This window comes from Varanus komodoensis, unplaced genomic scaffold (genome assembly GCF_004798865.1).
Source record: "Varanus komodoensis strain SLA01 unplaced genomic scaffold, ASM479886v1 scaffold9, whole genome shotgun sequence".
In the NCBI taxonomy this organism is placed as follows: domain Eukaryota; kingdom Metazoa; phylum Chordata; class Lepidosauria; order Squamata; family Varanidae; genus Varanus; species Varanus komodoensis.
The window spans coordinates 7,863,631-7,875,701 of NW_025336598.1; the positions used below are offsets into that span (position 1 = coordinate 7,863,631).

The following is a 12,071-nucleotide window of genomic DNA, read 5'->3' on the forward strand; positions in this document are numbered from 1 at the left end:
CAGAAAAACACTACAAATTTGCCGAACAGGATAAACGAAAATATATGCTTGCAAAAGAAAATGCTTGCAAAAAGGGAGTGGACTGTAGATCTCCACTTTCTGGATTAGCTAGAGACTGGGGAAATGGGGAAATCTGAGAGTACTGAGAATGATTAGGATGACATTAAATAAATACTAAAGGACCATACCAGAAAGAGGGAGATGTACTCTCCACCCATTTGGGAAGGAAATCTTTCCCATTTTACTTCTCAATTGACAGCTATCAAGTATGCACAAATCAGACTTTATGCAGGCTTGCTTGGCAAACTTCCAAGAACACTGCCTACTGCACTTTGAAAACAGATTCCACATACAGTAAAACCTTGGATTGCAAGCATAATTCATTCCAGAAACATGCTTGTAATCCAAAGCACTCGTATATCAAAGTGAATTACCCCATAAGGTTCAATGTAAACAAGGTTAATCCGTTCTGTAACTTTTTTTTTTTTAAATCACAAAAATTTGAAGTAAGTGCACTGGAGGGGAAGCAGGCATGATCGCGGGTGCGCTGGCGGGGGAGATGGGCATGATTGCGGGCGCACTTGGGGGGGTGGGATGCTGTACTCATACCTGCAGTGAGAGAGAAAAGAACCAGCGCTCAGTTGTGACATGATGCTCGGCAGGCAAAGCACGTGTAATAGTTGTACTGCAAGACATCGCTCGTTTATCAAGTTAAAATTTAGAAAAACTTTTTGCTTATCTTGCAAAACGCTCACAGACCAAGTTACTCACAATCCAAGGTTTTACTGTATTTGTTCCTTTGTAGGTGTGCACTTTAAAGAACTAAATTTTTTTGAAAAAAATACAAATGAAATCGTACATTTTTAAAGGTTAAGGAGTCAGTGAAAGTGGCTCTTAAGTGCCATTTGGGCACTGGTACAGTGGCTGTCACTGGTGGCAGCACTGGTGACCTTACCCGGAATGACAAGGGGATTTTGCCACACCTGCTGCATTGGGTACTTGCTGCTTCCCACAACCTATGATGGGATCGGTCTCTTGGGTTCAGACAACATGACAACCCATTGTGGGTTTAACAACTTGTAGAACAGGCCGTAGGTTGTCAGGGTGGCTTATTGCCCCAAAAGAAACCACCTGGTGGGAAGTATTACAGGTTCAAATAAATGTACAGGTGATGCCTGAAATAACCTGGTCCTAATTGTTTATGCCTTCAACAGCACAGAAACAAAAGGCTTCAAGATGAAATGAAATAAGATTCTATGTAATAAGCGATAACCTTCAGGCATTGCCATCTATTAATCTGGACTTGTGAGGAAGTGGCTCGTGAGTGTGGAAGAGCAAGGCTCTAATCCCAAGTCTCCTTGGTAGCTTTTTCACACACACACACACACACAAACCAGCTGCTACAGCACCTTGTACTGAATAAATAACAATTGCACTTTTGCATTAAAAACAGTAAATAGATACAGGTAGATTACATGTTTAAAATACATCATATAAAAGAAATACAAATTATAAAAACAATACTTAATACTAATCTAATTGCAGCATTAAAATTCAACAATTAAACAATTCAGACATAACTTAAGTCTAAATATTGAAAGCTTGTGGGAACAGGGGTTTCTCATATAAGTGCAAGAAGAAAGTCATGTGATGAATTTCCCCAGGGAAAGTGTTCTGCAGTTTTGGAACCATCATGTAAAAAGACAATGTATCCATATATCTTTGTAACAGAGGTGAAACTGATCAAGGCTCAGGTGGATTTTGAAGTATCCTAGGCTGTTGCTGATCTCACCAGTAAGTATTTCTGAGCTTGCAAACAGGGCTTTGTAGAACTTGGAATGCTCACCCTAAATACAGGGAGAGAAATACCACCCCCAAATTCTCATCCAGCTAAGTTCATCTTAAAATCTAAACTGTAAGAGAAATGTTCTCCTTCCTGCTCACAACACTTACTGGGTTTGCACTTCACTAACAATTGCTAGCAGAGGGAAAGGATGGGAGCTCTCCCCTACTTGCCTTCTCAAACACCTAGCGTGCTGCTGTGCAATGTACCAGGATGCAAGCAGTCCCTGGGAAATAAGCAGCACATCCAAAGTTGGAGAGGAAAGGGAGCAAGACTTCTATTCCTTCCATTTGCCAAAGCACCAACCTTGTAAACAGATGGGAGAGAGAGTATTTCTTGATGGTGTGAAGAGAAGAAAAGCCAAGTCCATCTGATCTGACCAAGGGGGTGGTCTCAACCACCACTCTGAATTGAACCCAGAAATAATTAACTACTGAAGGTAGCCTACGTTTTATGATCCTAGCACCAGGGCATCTCTCACAGCTGCATTTGGGCCCAGTGAAGTTAGCTCTTAGCATACTTTCTTTTGCAATTCTCTATTGTTACTTTATATACCTACCCTTAGAAGGACACAGCTTCAGCAATTTTTTAAAACTAAAGTTGATAATCCTAAATTCTTCAGAGCACAGAAGCACCAAACAACCAACCATTTGTGCAACACAATGACAGAAATGAAAGGTGGTGGTGGAGCGGAGATGCAGTGAGACCAGAAAGATATAAATTGCCTAAGGCTACAGTCCTATGCAGACGAGCTCACAAGTTAGTACCACTGCAAACAGTGATACTTATTTGCAAATGCACATACACAGAATTGGATGGTACAAGAACTGGCCAGCAGATAACCTGAGCAATAGTTCTTCCTGCCTCTGCTCCTCTATCTTGAGAGTAGCCCAGCACGTCTTCTCTCTTTCCATGGTTTTTCCTTGTTGTACCACACGTATTCGGTTTTAAGCAGCTATGGTAAGATCTAGTCTATTTTGCTTTTCGAAAAGACAGTACTTGTATTTAAAGAAATTGTGCTGAGGCAGCTTTCCCACCACTACAACCCCATGCTATGTAAATGTCGCCCGATACCTTGATGGCAGGCTTTTGCACTACTGGCATCCACCCTTTGGAAAACTGTCTTGTTCACTTCAGGAAGCACAGTATGTCGGATCTTTCAAATGTCTCCTGAAAAAGTATTTGTTTGCCTAGACATTCCTTCTCCTGTAATTAAGTTAATGAGGCGGCTCCCTTTTTCTGTACCTGTATTACTTGTTATTTTGGAATTGATTTAAAACTGTATTCTAAATGTCATATTAATATTTTGAAAATTACATTAATATTTATATGCAAACCAATAAGAGTAAATAAGCATGTGTCTAGTGATATTTTAAAACTTGTTGTTGTTAGTCGCAAAGTCATGTCCTACCCTTCGCGACCCCATGGACAACATTCCTCCAAGCCTTCCTGTCCTCCACCATCCCCCAGAATCCACTTAAGCTCATGCCGACTGCTTCAGTGACTCCATCTAGCCACCTCATTCTCTGCCGTCCCCTTTTTCTTTTTCCATCAATTGTTCCCAGCATTAGCCTCTTCTCCAGGGAGTCCTTCCTTCTCATTAGGTGCCCAGAGTATTTGAGTTTCATCTTCAGTATCTGGCCTTCTAAAGAGCAGTCAGGGTTAATCTCCTCTAGGACTGACCAGTTTGATCGCCTTGCAGTCCAAGGTACTCACAGGAGTCTCTGCCAGCACCACATTTCAAAGACCTCAATCCTTTGGCACTCAGCCTTCCTTATGGTCCAGCTTTCGCAGCCATACATTGCAACTGGGAAAACCATAGCCTTCAGTATATGCACGTTTGTTGGCAAGGTGATGTCTCTGCTTTTTAATATGCTGTCTAAATTTGCCATAACTTTCCTCCCCAGGAACAAGCATCTTTTAATTTCTTGGCTGCAGTCCCTGTCCACGGTGATCTTGGAGCCCATGAAAATACAATCTGTCACTACTTCCATTTCTTCCCCATCTATTTGCCAGGAAGTGAGAGGACCGGATGACATGATCTTAGTTTTCTTAATGTTGAGTTTCAAGCCAAATTTTGTACTCTCCACCTGCATCAAGAGGCTCTTTAGTTCCTCTTTACTTTCTGCCATTAGAGTGGTATCATCTGCATATCTGAGGTTGTTGATATTTCTCCTGGCAATCTTAATTCCAACTGGTGATTCATTTAGGCCCACCTTTCTCATGATGTGCTCTGCATATAAAGTTAAATAGGCAGGGCTACAGTATACAGCCTTGCCAAATTCCTTTCTCAATTTTGAACCAGTCAGGGGTTCCGTGTCCAGTTCTCACTGTTGCTTCTTGACCCGCATATAGGTTTCTCAAGAGACAAATAAGATGGTCTGATACTCCCATCTCTTTAAGAACTTGCCACAATTTGTTGTGATCCACACAATCAAAGGCTTTAGCATAGTCAATGACGCAGAAGTAGATGTTTTTCTGGAACACCCTAGCTTTCTCCATGAACCAGCGGATGTTGGCAATTTGAACTCTAGTTCCTCTGCCTCTTCTTAATCTTGCCTGTACTTCTGATAGTTCTCGGTCCACAAACTGCTGGAGCCTAGCTTGTAGGATTTTGAGTATAACTCTGATAGCATGTGAAATGAGTGCAATGGTAAGGTAGTTTAAACATTCTTTGGCATTGCCCTTGGATTGGAATGTAAACTGACCTTTTCCAATGCTGTGGCCACTGTTGTGTTTTCCAAATTCGCTGGCATATTGAGTGTAGCACTTTTACTGCATTGTCTTTTAAGATTTTGAATAGCTCAGCTGGAATACTGTCTCCTCCACCAGCTTTGTTGTTGCTCAGACTTCCTAAGGCCCATATGACTTCACATTCCGGGATGTCTGGCTTGAGGTCAGTGACCACCCCATCGTGGTTATCAGGGATGCTAAGCTCTTTCTTGTATAGTTCCTCTGTGTAATCTTGCCACCTCTTCTTAATCCCTTCTGCCTCTGTTAGGTCCCTGCCATTTTGGTCCTTTATCATGCCCATCTTTGCATGAAATGTTCCCTTCATATCTCCAGTTTTCTTGAAGAGATCTCTGGTCCTCCCTATTCTATTGTTTTCTTCTATTTCTTTGCACCATTCATTTAAGAAGGCTTTCTTATCTCTTCTAGTTATTCTCTGAAATTCTGCATTCAATTGGGTGTATCTTTCTCTTTCTCCCTTGCCTTGCGCTTCCCTTTTTCCTCAGCTATTTGTAAAGCCTCCTCAGACAGCCATTTTTTTTCTTACACTTCTTTTTCTTTGGTATGATTTTAGTTGCTACCTCTTGTACAATGTTGTGAACCTCCGTCCATAGTTCTTCAGGCACTCTGTCTATCAGATCTTATTCCTTAAATCTATTTGTCACCTCTACTGTATATTCATCAGGGATATGATTTAGGTCATACATGAGTGGCCTAGTGTTTTTCCCTACTTTCTTCCATTTAAGCCTAAATTTTGCAACACAAAGCTCATGATCTGAGCCACAGTCAGCTCCTGGTCTTGTTTTTACTGACTGTATAGAGCTTCTCCATCTTTGGCTGCAGAGCACATAGTCAATCTGATGTCTGTGTTGACTGTCTGGTGATGTCCATGTGTAGAGTCGTCTCTTGGGTTGTTGGAAAAGAGTGTTTGCTATGACCATCGTATTCTCTTGACAAAATTCTACCCCCCTGTGCTCTGCTTCATTTTGTACTCCAAGGCCAAAGCTGCCTGTTATTCCGGTTATCTTTTGGCTTCCTACTTTAGCATTCCAATCCCTCATGATGATAAGGACATCATTTTTTGGTGTTAATTCTAGAAGGTGTTGTAGGCCTTCATACAACCGGTCAACTTCAGCCTCTTCAGCACCAGTGGTTGGGGCGTAGACTTAGACTACTGTGATGTTGAATGGCTTGCCTTGGATTCGAACTGAGAACATTCTGTCATTTTGGAGATTGTATCCCAGTACTGTTTTTGCTACTCTTTTATTGACTATGAAGGCTACTCCATTTCTTCTGAGGGATTCTTGCCCGCAGTAGTATACCTGATGGTCATCTGAATTGAATTCACCCATTCCTGTCCATTTTAGTTCACTGATTCCTAAGATGTCGATGTTCAGTCTTGTCATCTCGTTTAACCACGTCCAGCTTGCTTTGATTCATAGATCTTACATTCCAGGTTCCTATGGAGTATAGATCTTTACAGCATTGGACTCTCCTTTCACCACCAGATACATTCACAACTGAGTGCCCTTTCGGCTTTGACCCAGTCGCTTCATTCTTTCTGGCACTACTAGTACTAGCCCTCTGCTCTTCCCCAGTAGCATATCGGACACCTTCCAACCTGAGGGGCTCATCTTCCGGTGTCATATCTTTTTTCTTTTTGGTACTGTTCATGGGGTTTTCATGGCAAAGATACTGGAATAGGTTGCCATTTCCTTCTCCAGTGGATCACGTTTTGTCAGAGCTCTCTGCTATGACCTGTCCGTCTTGGGTGGCCCTGCATGGCATAGCTCATAGCTTCATTGAGCTACGCAAGTCCCTTCGCCACGACAAGGCAGTGATCCATGAAGGGCATTTTAAAACTACAAACAGATAAAATAATAAAGCCTCACCTGTGTTCAGGGTGAGTCCACACATACATGCAGACATATTTCCCTGCATCTCAACAATTCAATTGGAGGTTGAGAACCTTACTAGGCTAGACTCTCACTGAACTCCACAGGAGCTGCTACTGAATAAACATGCCTTGCATCTGACCTTATGCTCGGGAGCTGCCACCGCTCCCTTCCACTTCATGAAACAAAAAGGAGAAACAACAGTTGGCGGACCTTTCGCCTGCGGCTGGCCGGGAGATATAGGCCGACCCCGGGCCAAGGCGCCCCGCACCATACATCCGGAGGCAGCGCTCGGGCTCTGCTCCCACTGGCTCTCCTCGTTTCTGGCCTCCTCCGCGAAGCAAAATTTTCCCGGGCACCAGGCCCTGCACCAAACGCCGCTCTCAGGCAGAGGCGCCCCGCCTCTTGGGCACAGCTTCCCGTCGTCGCTCATGGGGACGTAGAGATAGTAACGGGTAGAGCGAGTCTATCGTTACACAACCGGGTCGCTTTCCGCTTCGCCCTTGAGCGAGCCCTGATCACAGTGGCAATGATTGCACACACGAAGGCGCGCGCGCGCGCGCCCCCGCGCAAAAGCAGGAGGAAAGACAGGAATCCAGCCTTCCTGAAACACTTTTTAGCATGTGAATTGTTCGGGAATTCTTAGATACTTAAGGCACCATCTTATGCAAGTTCAGAGAGAGCAATGGAAAGTTTTTTCTTTAGGGTTTAAACTTACAGAGTTGAGCTCTGAGCCGCCGCATGCAAGCACGTGCCTGCAATAGACGCAAGGCTCCTTTGTACACCTGTCGAGAGTAGGTTTTTTACTTGTCACTAACGTATCTCTGTTGAAAATATAGATTTTCTCGTTCGATTTCTCCCACCGCCGCTTCGCTATGGTATTTGGTTTCGACATTTCGGATCCAAGATCCAAGTTCTTTATTCCACTTACCTGAGAATAAGTCAGGGAATCATTGAACTCGGGAAGATTACTTTTGAGTAGTCGTGAAAAGGCCGTGATTTTCTGCACTACTTTCCCCCGCAAAGCTCACAGTACATGGGAGAGCAAAATGTCTAGCCAAAACTGTAACATCAATAGCATGAAGCCCTTTCCTTGCTGCTAAATCGGAGGACTCGCTACTGCATAATTCCGAACATTCTAATAGCCTGGATTTTCTCCATCATTTTCTACCGCAAGTCATAACTTCTGCTCTGGCGAGACAGAAACAACAAAACGGTCTCTAACCTCAATCCGGATGTTTTAAACTGTGTGTGACTCTTAATTTTGGTAAATCTATGAGTACACGCGATTTGACCATAGAGACGTCAAGGGATGATCAGCACCACTCTACCGGAAACTCAGGCAGTCTAGTATTTTTCTCCGTTATCTATGATCGGAGGTGATCTCCAGCCTCGGAAAAAGATTCGGGAAGGTGTCGCTGGTGTCGCGTGCTCGAGACGGGGCCGCCGAAGAGAAAGGTAAGATTGCGGCCATCGGAGCGGGGAGCGGGGCGGTCTGGCGGTTTCCGCGGTTGGGTTCTGTTGGCAAGTCCATCTCGCCTCGGCGCCGCTTCTCCGTCTCGCAACGGCGTCTGGGAGCTTCTTGCAACGTTGCGTTTGCCCCAAATCTACATCAACGGTGAATCCGGGGATCCTACAAGAACTCTCCATAGGGACCCGTGGCTGATTGTGCAACAGGGAAGTTTCTAGGCGGTAAGTCCGGATTTCTTGTAGGTAAAGTTTGAAACCACCCGAACAGCGGCGCAGTTCCCTGCCCCTGGCAAATTGTTGCTGTCTCTCGCTGTTCGTTCGTAGAAATGCAGGGGATCTGCTGCACGCACGTGTCGTCCTCCTCCTTCATCCTGGCCATCGAGAACATAAAGATCTGTTTGGGGTGGCAGGGGCATGTTGCCTGCCTTGCACGTGCATGTACATGGCGGTTTTTCAACTGTCCCTGTGACCTGATCAAATAGTAAATGCTGCTGGTTGTCTTACAGCTTTGTTTTTTTAAGAAGTTAGATATAAGTTATGTTATGGAAGCCGTTTTGAGTCACGGAATCATAGATTAGTAGAGTTGGAAGGGACCAAGCGGTCATCAGGTCCAGCCCAGTGCAGAACTCCGAATGAAACCAGCCTTCACAAATGGCTGTCCAAAGTGCATCTTGAATGCTTCTGGTGTGGGAGAGCCCACAACATCTCTAAGTAATTGGTTCCATTGACATTCTGCTATGACAGTCAGGAAGCTCTTTCTGATGTTTAGCCTGAACCTGACTTCCTCTAACTTGAATCTGTTATTCCCTGTCCTGCTGTGTGGGATGATCAAGAAGAGATCCTGGTCTTCCTCCTTGTGACAGCCTTTCAAGTACTTGAAGAGTGCTATCATATCTCTGCTCAGTCTTCTCTTCTTCGGGTTAAACAGAGCTTTCAATCTGTCCACATTGGCCTTTGTTTCCAGTCCTTGTAGCATCCTAGAACCCTTTCCAGCTTATCTGCATCTTTCTTCAACTGTGGTGGCCTGAACTAGATGTAGTACTCGAGACGAGACCTAGCCAGTCCTGAGTAAAGAGGAACTAGCACTTCATGGGATTTAGAAGCAATACTTCTATCAATGCAGTCTTCTATTAGTGCATTTGCCCTTTTTGCAGCTGTATCACCTTGTTGACTCATGTTCAGCTTGTTGAGCTACAACAATTCCAAGAGCCTTCTCACTTGTTGAGCCAAGTATTCCCCATTTTGTAGCAATGCATTTGGCTTCTTTTTCCTAGGTGCAGAACTTGGCACTTGCCCCTATTTAATTTCATTTTGTTCTTTTCAGCCCAGCACTCCTACCTATCAAGACCACCTAGAATATTCTTTCTGTCTTCCAGGGTATTAGCTAATCCTACTCAGGTTTGTGTCATCTACAAATCGGATAGCATTCCCTGCAATTCCTTATCCAAATCATTAATAAAAATGTTGAACAGCACTGGGCCCAGGACTGCACCCTGCAGTACCTATTTGGTATCTCTCTCCAGTTTGAGAAGGTGCCAATGATGAGCACTCTTTGAGTCCCATTCTGTAGCTGACTGTAGGTTCACCTGGTACGTTTTCCATCTAGTCCACTTTTGGCTAGTTTGCGAATCAGGATATCACGGGGCACTTTGTAAACAGTTTTGCTTAAGTCAAGTCAAATTATGTCCATCAGGGAGGTTACCCAATCAAAAAATGAAGTCAGATTAGTCTGACAGGATTTTTTCTTGAGAGATCCATGTTGGCTTCTAGTAATCACTGCGTTGTTTTCAAAGTGTTTCCAGACTGACTGCTTTTTGTTCTGCTCAAGAATTTTCCCAGGGATAAATTTCAGAATGGCTGGTCTTTGGTTTCTAGGTTCATCTTTTTTTTTACTTTCTTGAAGATAGGAACAACATCTGCCCATCTCCTGTCATCTGGCATTTATTATTTATTTATTAAAAGCATTTCTATCCCATCCTTCACCTGGGTCTCAGGATGCTAATACAACAATAAAGTACAGTATCAAACAATAAATAACCCATTTTTAAAACAATAATCTGATCTTAAACAAAGAAACATAGAACCAGAGTGAGTCGGAAGGGACCTCCCGGGCCATGTAGTCTGACCCCCGGCTCCAGCTGGCTCTGCTAACGACATGCCTACTGTGCGCATGTCCAGCCTATCTTTGAACACCCGCACCGATGGGGCCTCAACCATCTCCTGTGGAAGCCCATTCCATACCCTCGGGGTCCTAACTGTCAGGAAGTGCTTCTTGGCATCTAAATGAAACCTTGGTTCCCTGAGCTTTGCTCCGCTGGAGCGTGTCCTGCGTTCCTCTGCAGGGGAGAACAGGTCTCTACCCATCTCCGTGTGACATCCCCTCACATACCTGTATGTCGCCAACATATCCCCTCTGAGTGTCCTCCAGGCAGAAGAGACCCAGTTCCCTCAGTCTTGCCTCATATGGCATCACCTGCAAAGCGGCCACCAACCTTGTGGCCCTACGCTGCACTGACTCTAACCTGGCTATATCCTTTCTGTAATGAGGGGCTCAAAACTGAGCACAATGCTCCAGTTGCGGGTGCAACAGAGTTGTATAGAGTGGTAGTAATACCTCTCTCGATCTAGAAGCCACACTTCTGGCTATGTGACCAAGGGTGGTGTTCGCCCTTTTGACCACTGCATCACACTGCTGACTCATGTTTAGCCTGCAGTCAACCAGCACCCCGAGGTCCCTTTCACAAGTGCTGCTCTCCAGCCACTTGTCCCCTAACCTGTACTTATGAAACCTATTCCTATGCCCCACGTGCAAGACTTTGCACTCGTCCACATCAAACACCATCCTGTTGTCTCCTGCCCACTTCCATAGTCTGTCCAGATCCTTTTGGATCTGAAGTACCTGCTCCTCAGTTGTGGCCACTGCTCCAGTTTTAGTATCATCTGCGAATTTGATCAGCAGACTGTGCACCCCTTCTTTCATGTCATTTATAAAAAGACTAAACAGCATCGGCCCCAGGACAGAGCCCTGGGGGACCCCGCTTGTCACTGGCCGCCATCCCAATGATTCCCCACTAATGGTTACCCTCTACTTTCGGTCAGTCAACCATGCTCAAATCCATTGGACAGTGTTTTGGTGTATCCCAACACTCTTCATTTCTCAACCAGGATATCATCTTAAAATATTGGGGAAATATAAAGGTTTTGGCCTGGTGCTGTATTGAAAAAAGTGTCGGTGCCAGGCACACCTCTCTAGAGAGCATGTTCCAAAGCCAGGGTGCCACCACAGAGAAGACCCTTCTCTGGAAAGCCACACTCCTGATTTCCTTCAAAGAGGGCTCCTGAAGAAGGACCTCAGACCCAGATCTTAGGGGGTAGGCAAATACATATGGGAGGAGACACTACTTCAGATAACCAGGTCCTAAACCTTTCAGGGCTTTATAAGTCATTGTCAACACCTTAAATTGGGTCCAGTGCAATGCATTTCCCCTATCCGCCATGGTTTCTCAAAGAGAATAGACTGAGGTTCTGAGAGTTTTTCCACCAGCTGCACCAGCATCCACCAGATACTAGGATGGAATTTGTCAGGCCCTGGAGATTTGAACACATTCAGCTCAGTTAGATGATCCTTGACCAATCTTGAGCTGCCACCCTCCTCCTCCAGCTTGTACTTCCCCTTCATCGGGAATGTCATAGATCTTCTCTTGGGGGAAGACTGAGTCAAAGTAGGTATTGAAAAGGCCCTTCTGCCTTTTCTTTGTTATCTGTTACCATTTTGCAATCTACACTGAGTAGTTGAACCCCCATTTCTTTCCTCTGTCTTTTACTTTGGAGTTCTCTGAAAAACATTTTTTGTCGCTTTTAGCATCCCTTGCTAGCTTTAGTTCATTCCTAGGTTTAGCTTTCTTGCTGCCATCCCTGCGATTCCATGCTACCTGCCTGTATCCTTAAGGCCTTTGTTGCCCGGCCTGCCTTCCATTTCCTGTACATGACCTTTTATGTCTGCAGATCATCTCTAAGCTTTTTTATTTCTGTTGTCTTCAACCCTTTCTCCTTGTTGGAATAAATAGGGTCCTTTAGGGTGATAGAAGACATCTGCCAAATCCTGGTTAGAGAGATGTCTCCATGTAGGTGTA

The 12,071-nt window shown here is 44.6% G+C and overlaps 2 protein-coding genes across 10 annotated transcripts in view; one reads left to right on the plus strand and one right to left on the minus strand.

Annotated features, from left to right (window-relative positions):
* Window positions 1-7,657, minus strand: part of ZBTB49 (zinc finger and BTB domain containing 49) — a 22,874-nt gene extending 15,217 nt beyond the window's left edge. Inside the window, exon 1 of one of the 6 annotated variants that reach the window (XM_044417998.1) lies at window positions 7,400-7,657. Coding sequence is in view for 2 of the 6 variants with exons in the window: in XM_044417999.1 (XP_044273934.1) it covers window positions 6,611-6,742 (132 nt within the window). In the remaining 4 variants the exon portion in view is untranslated. Of the gene's footprint in view, window positions 1-2,917; window positions 3,182-6,465; window positions 6,863-7,399 lie in introns of those variants that run through there. The other 5 variants (XM_044417995.1, XM_044417999.1, XM_044417996.1 and 2 more) reach the window with 5 other exon arrangements.
* LYAR (Ly1 antibody reactive) overlaps window positions 7,176-12,071 on the plus strand; it is a 25,940-nt gene continuing 21,044 nt past the window's right edge. For 2 of the 4 annotated variants that reach the window (XM_044418005.1, XM_044418003.1), the window contains exon 1: window positions 7,176-7,926. The gene's annotated coding sequence lies outside the window, so the exon portion shown is untranslated. Of the gene's footprint in view, window positions 7,927-7,973; window positions 8,161-12,071 lie in introns of those variants that run through there. The other 2 variants (XM_044418001.1, XM_044418002.1) reach the window with 2 other exon arrangements.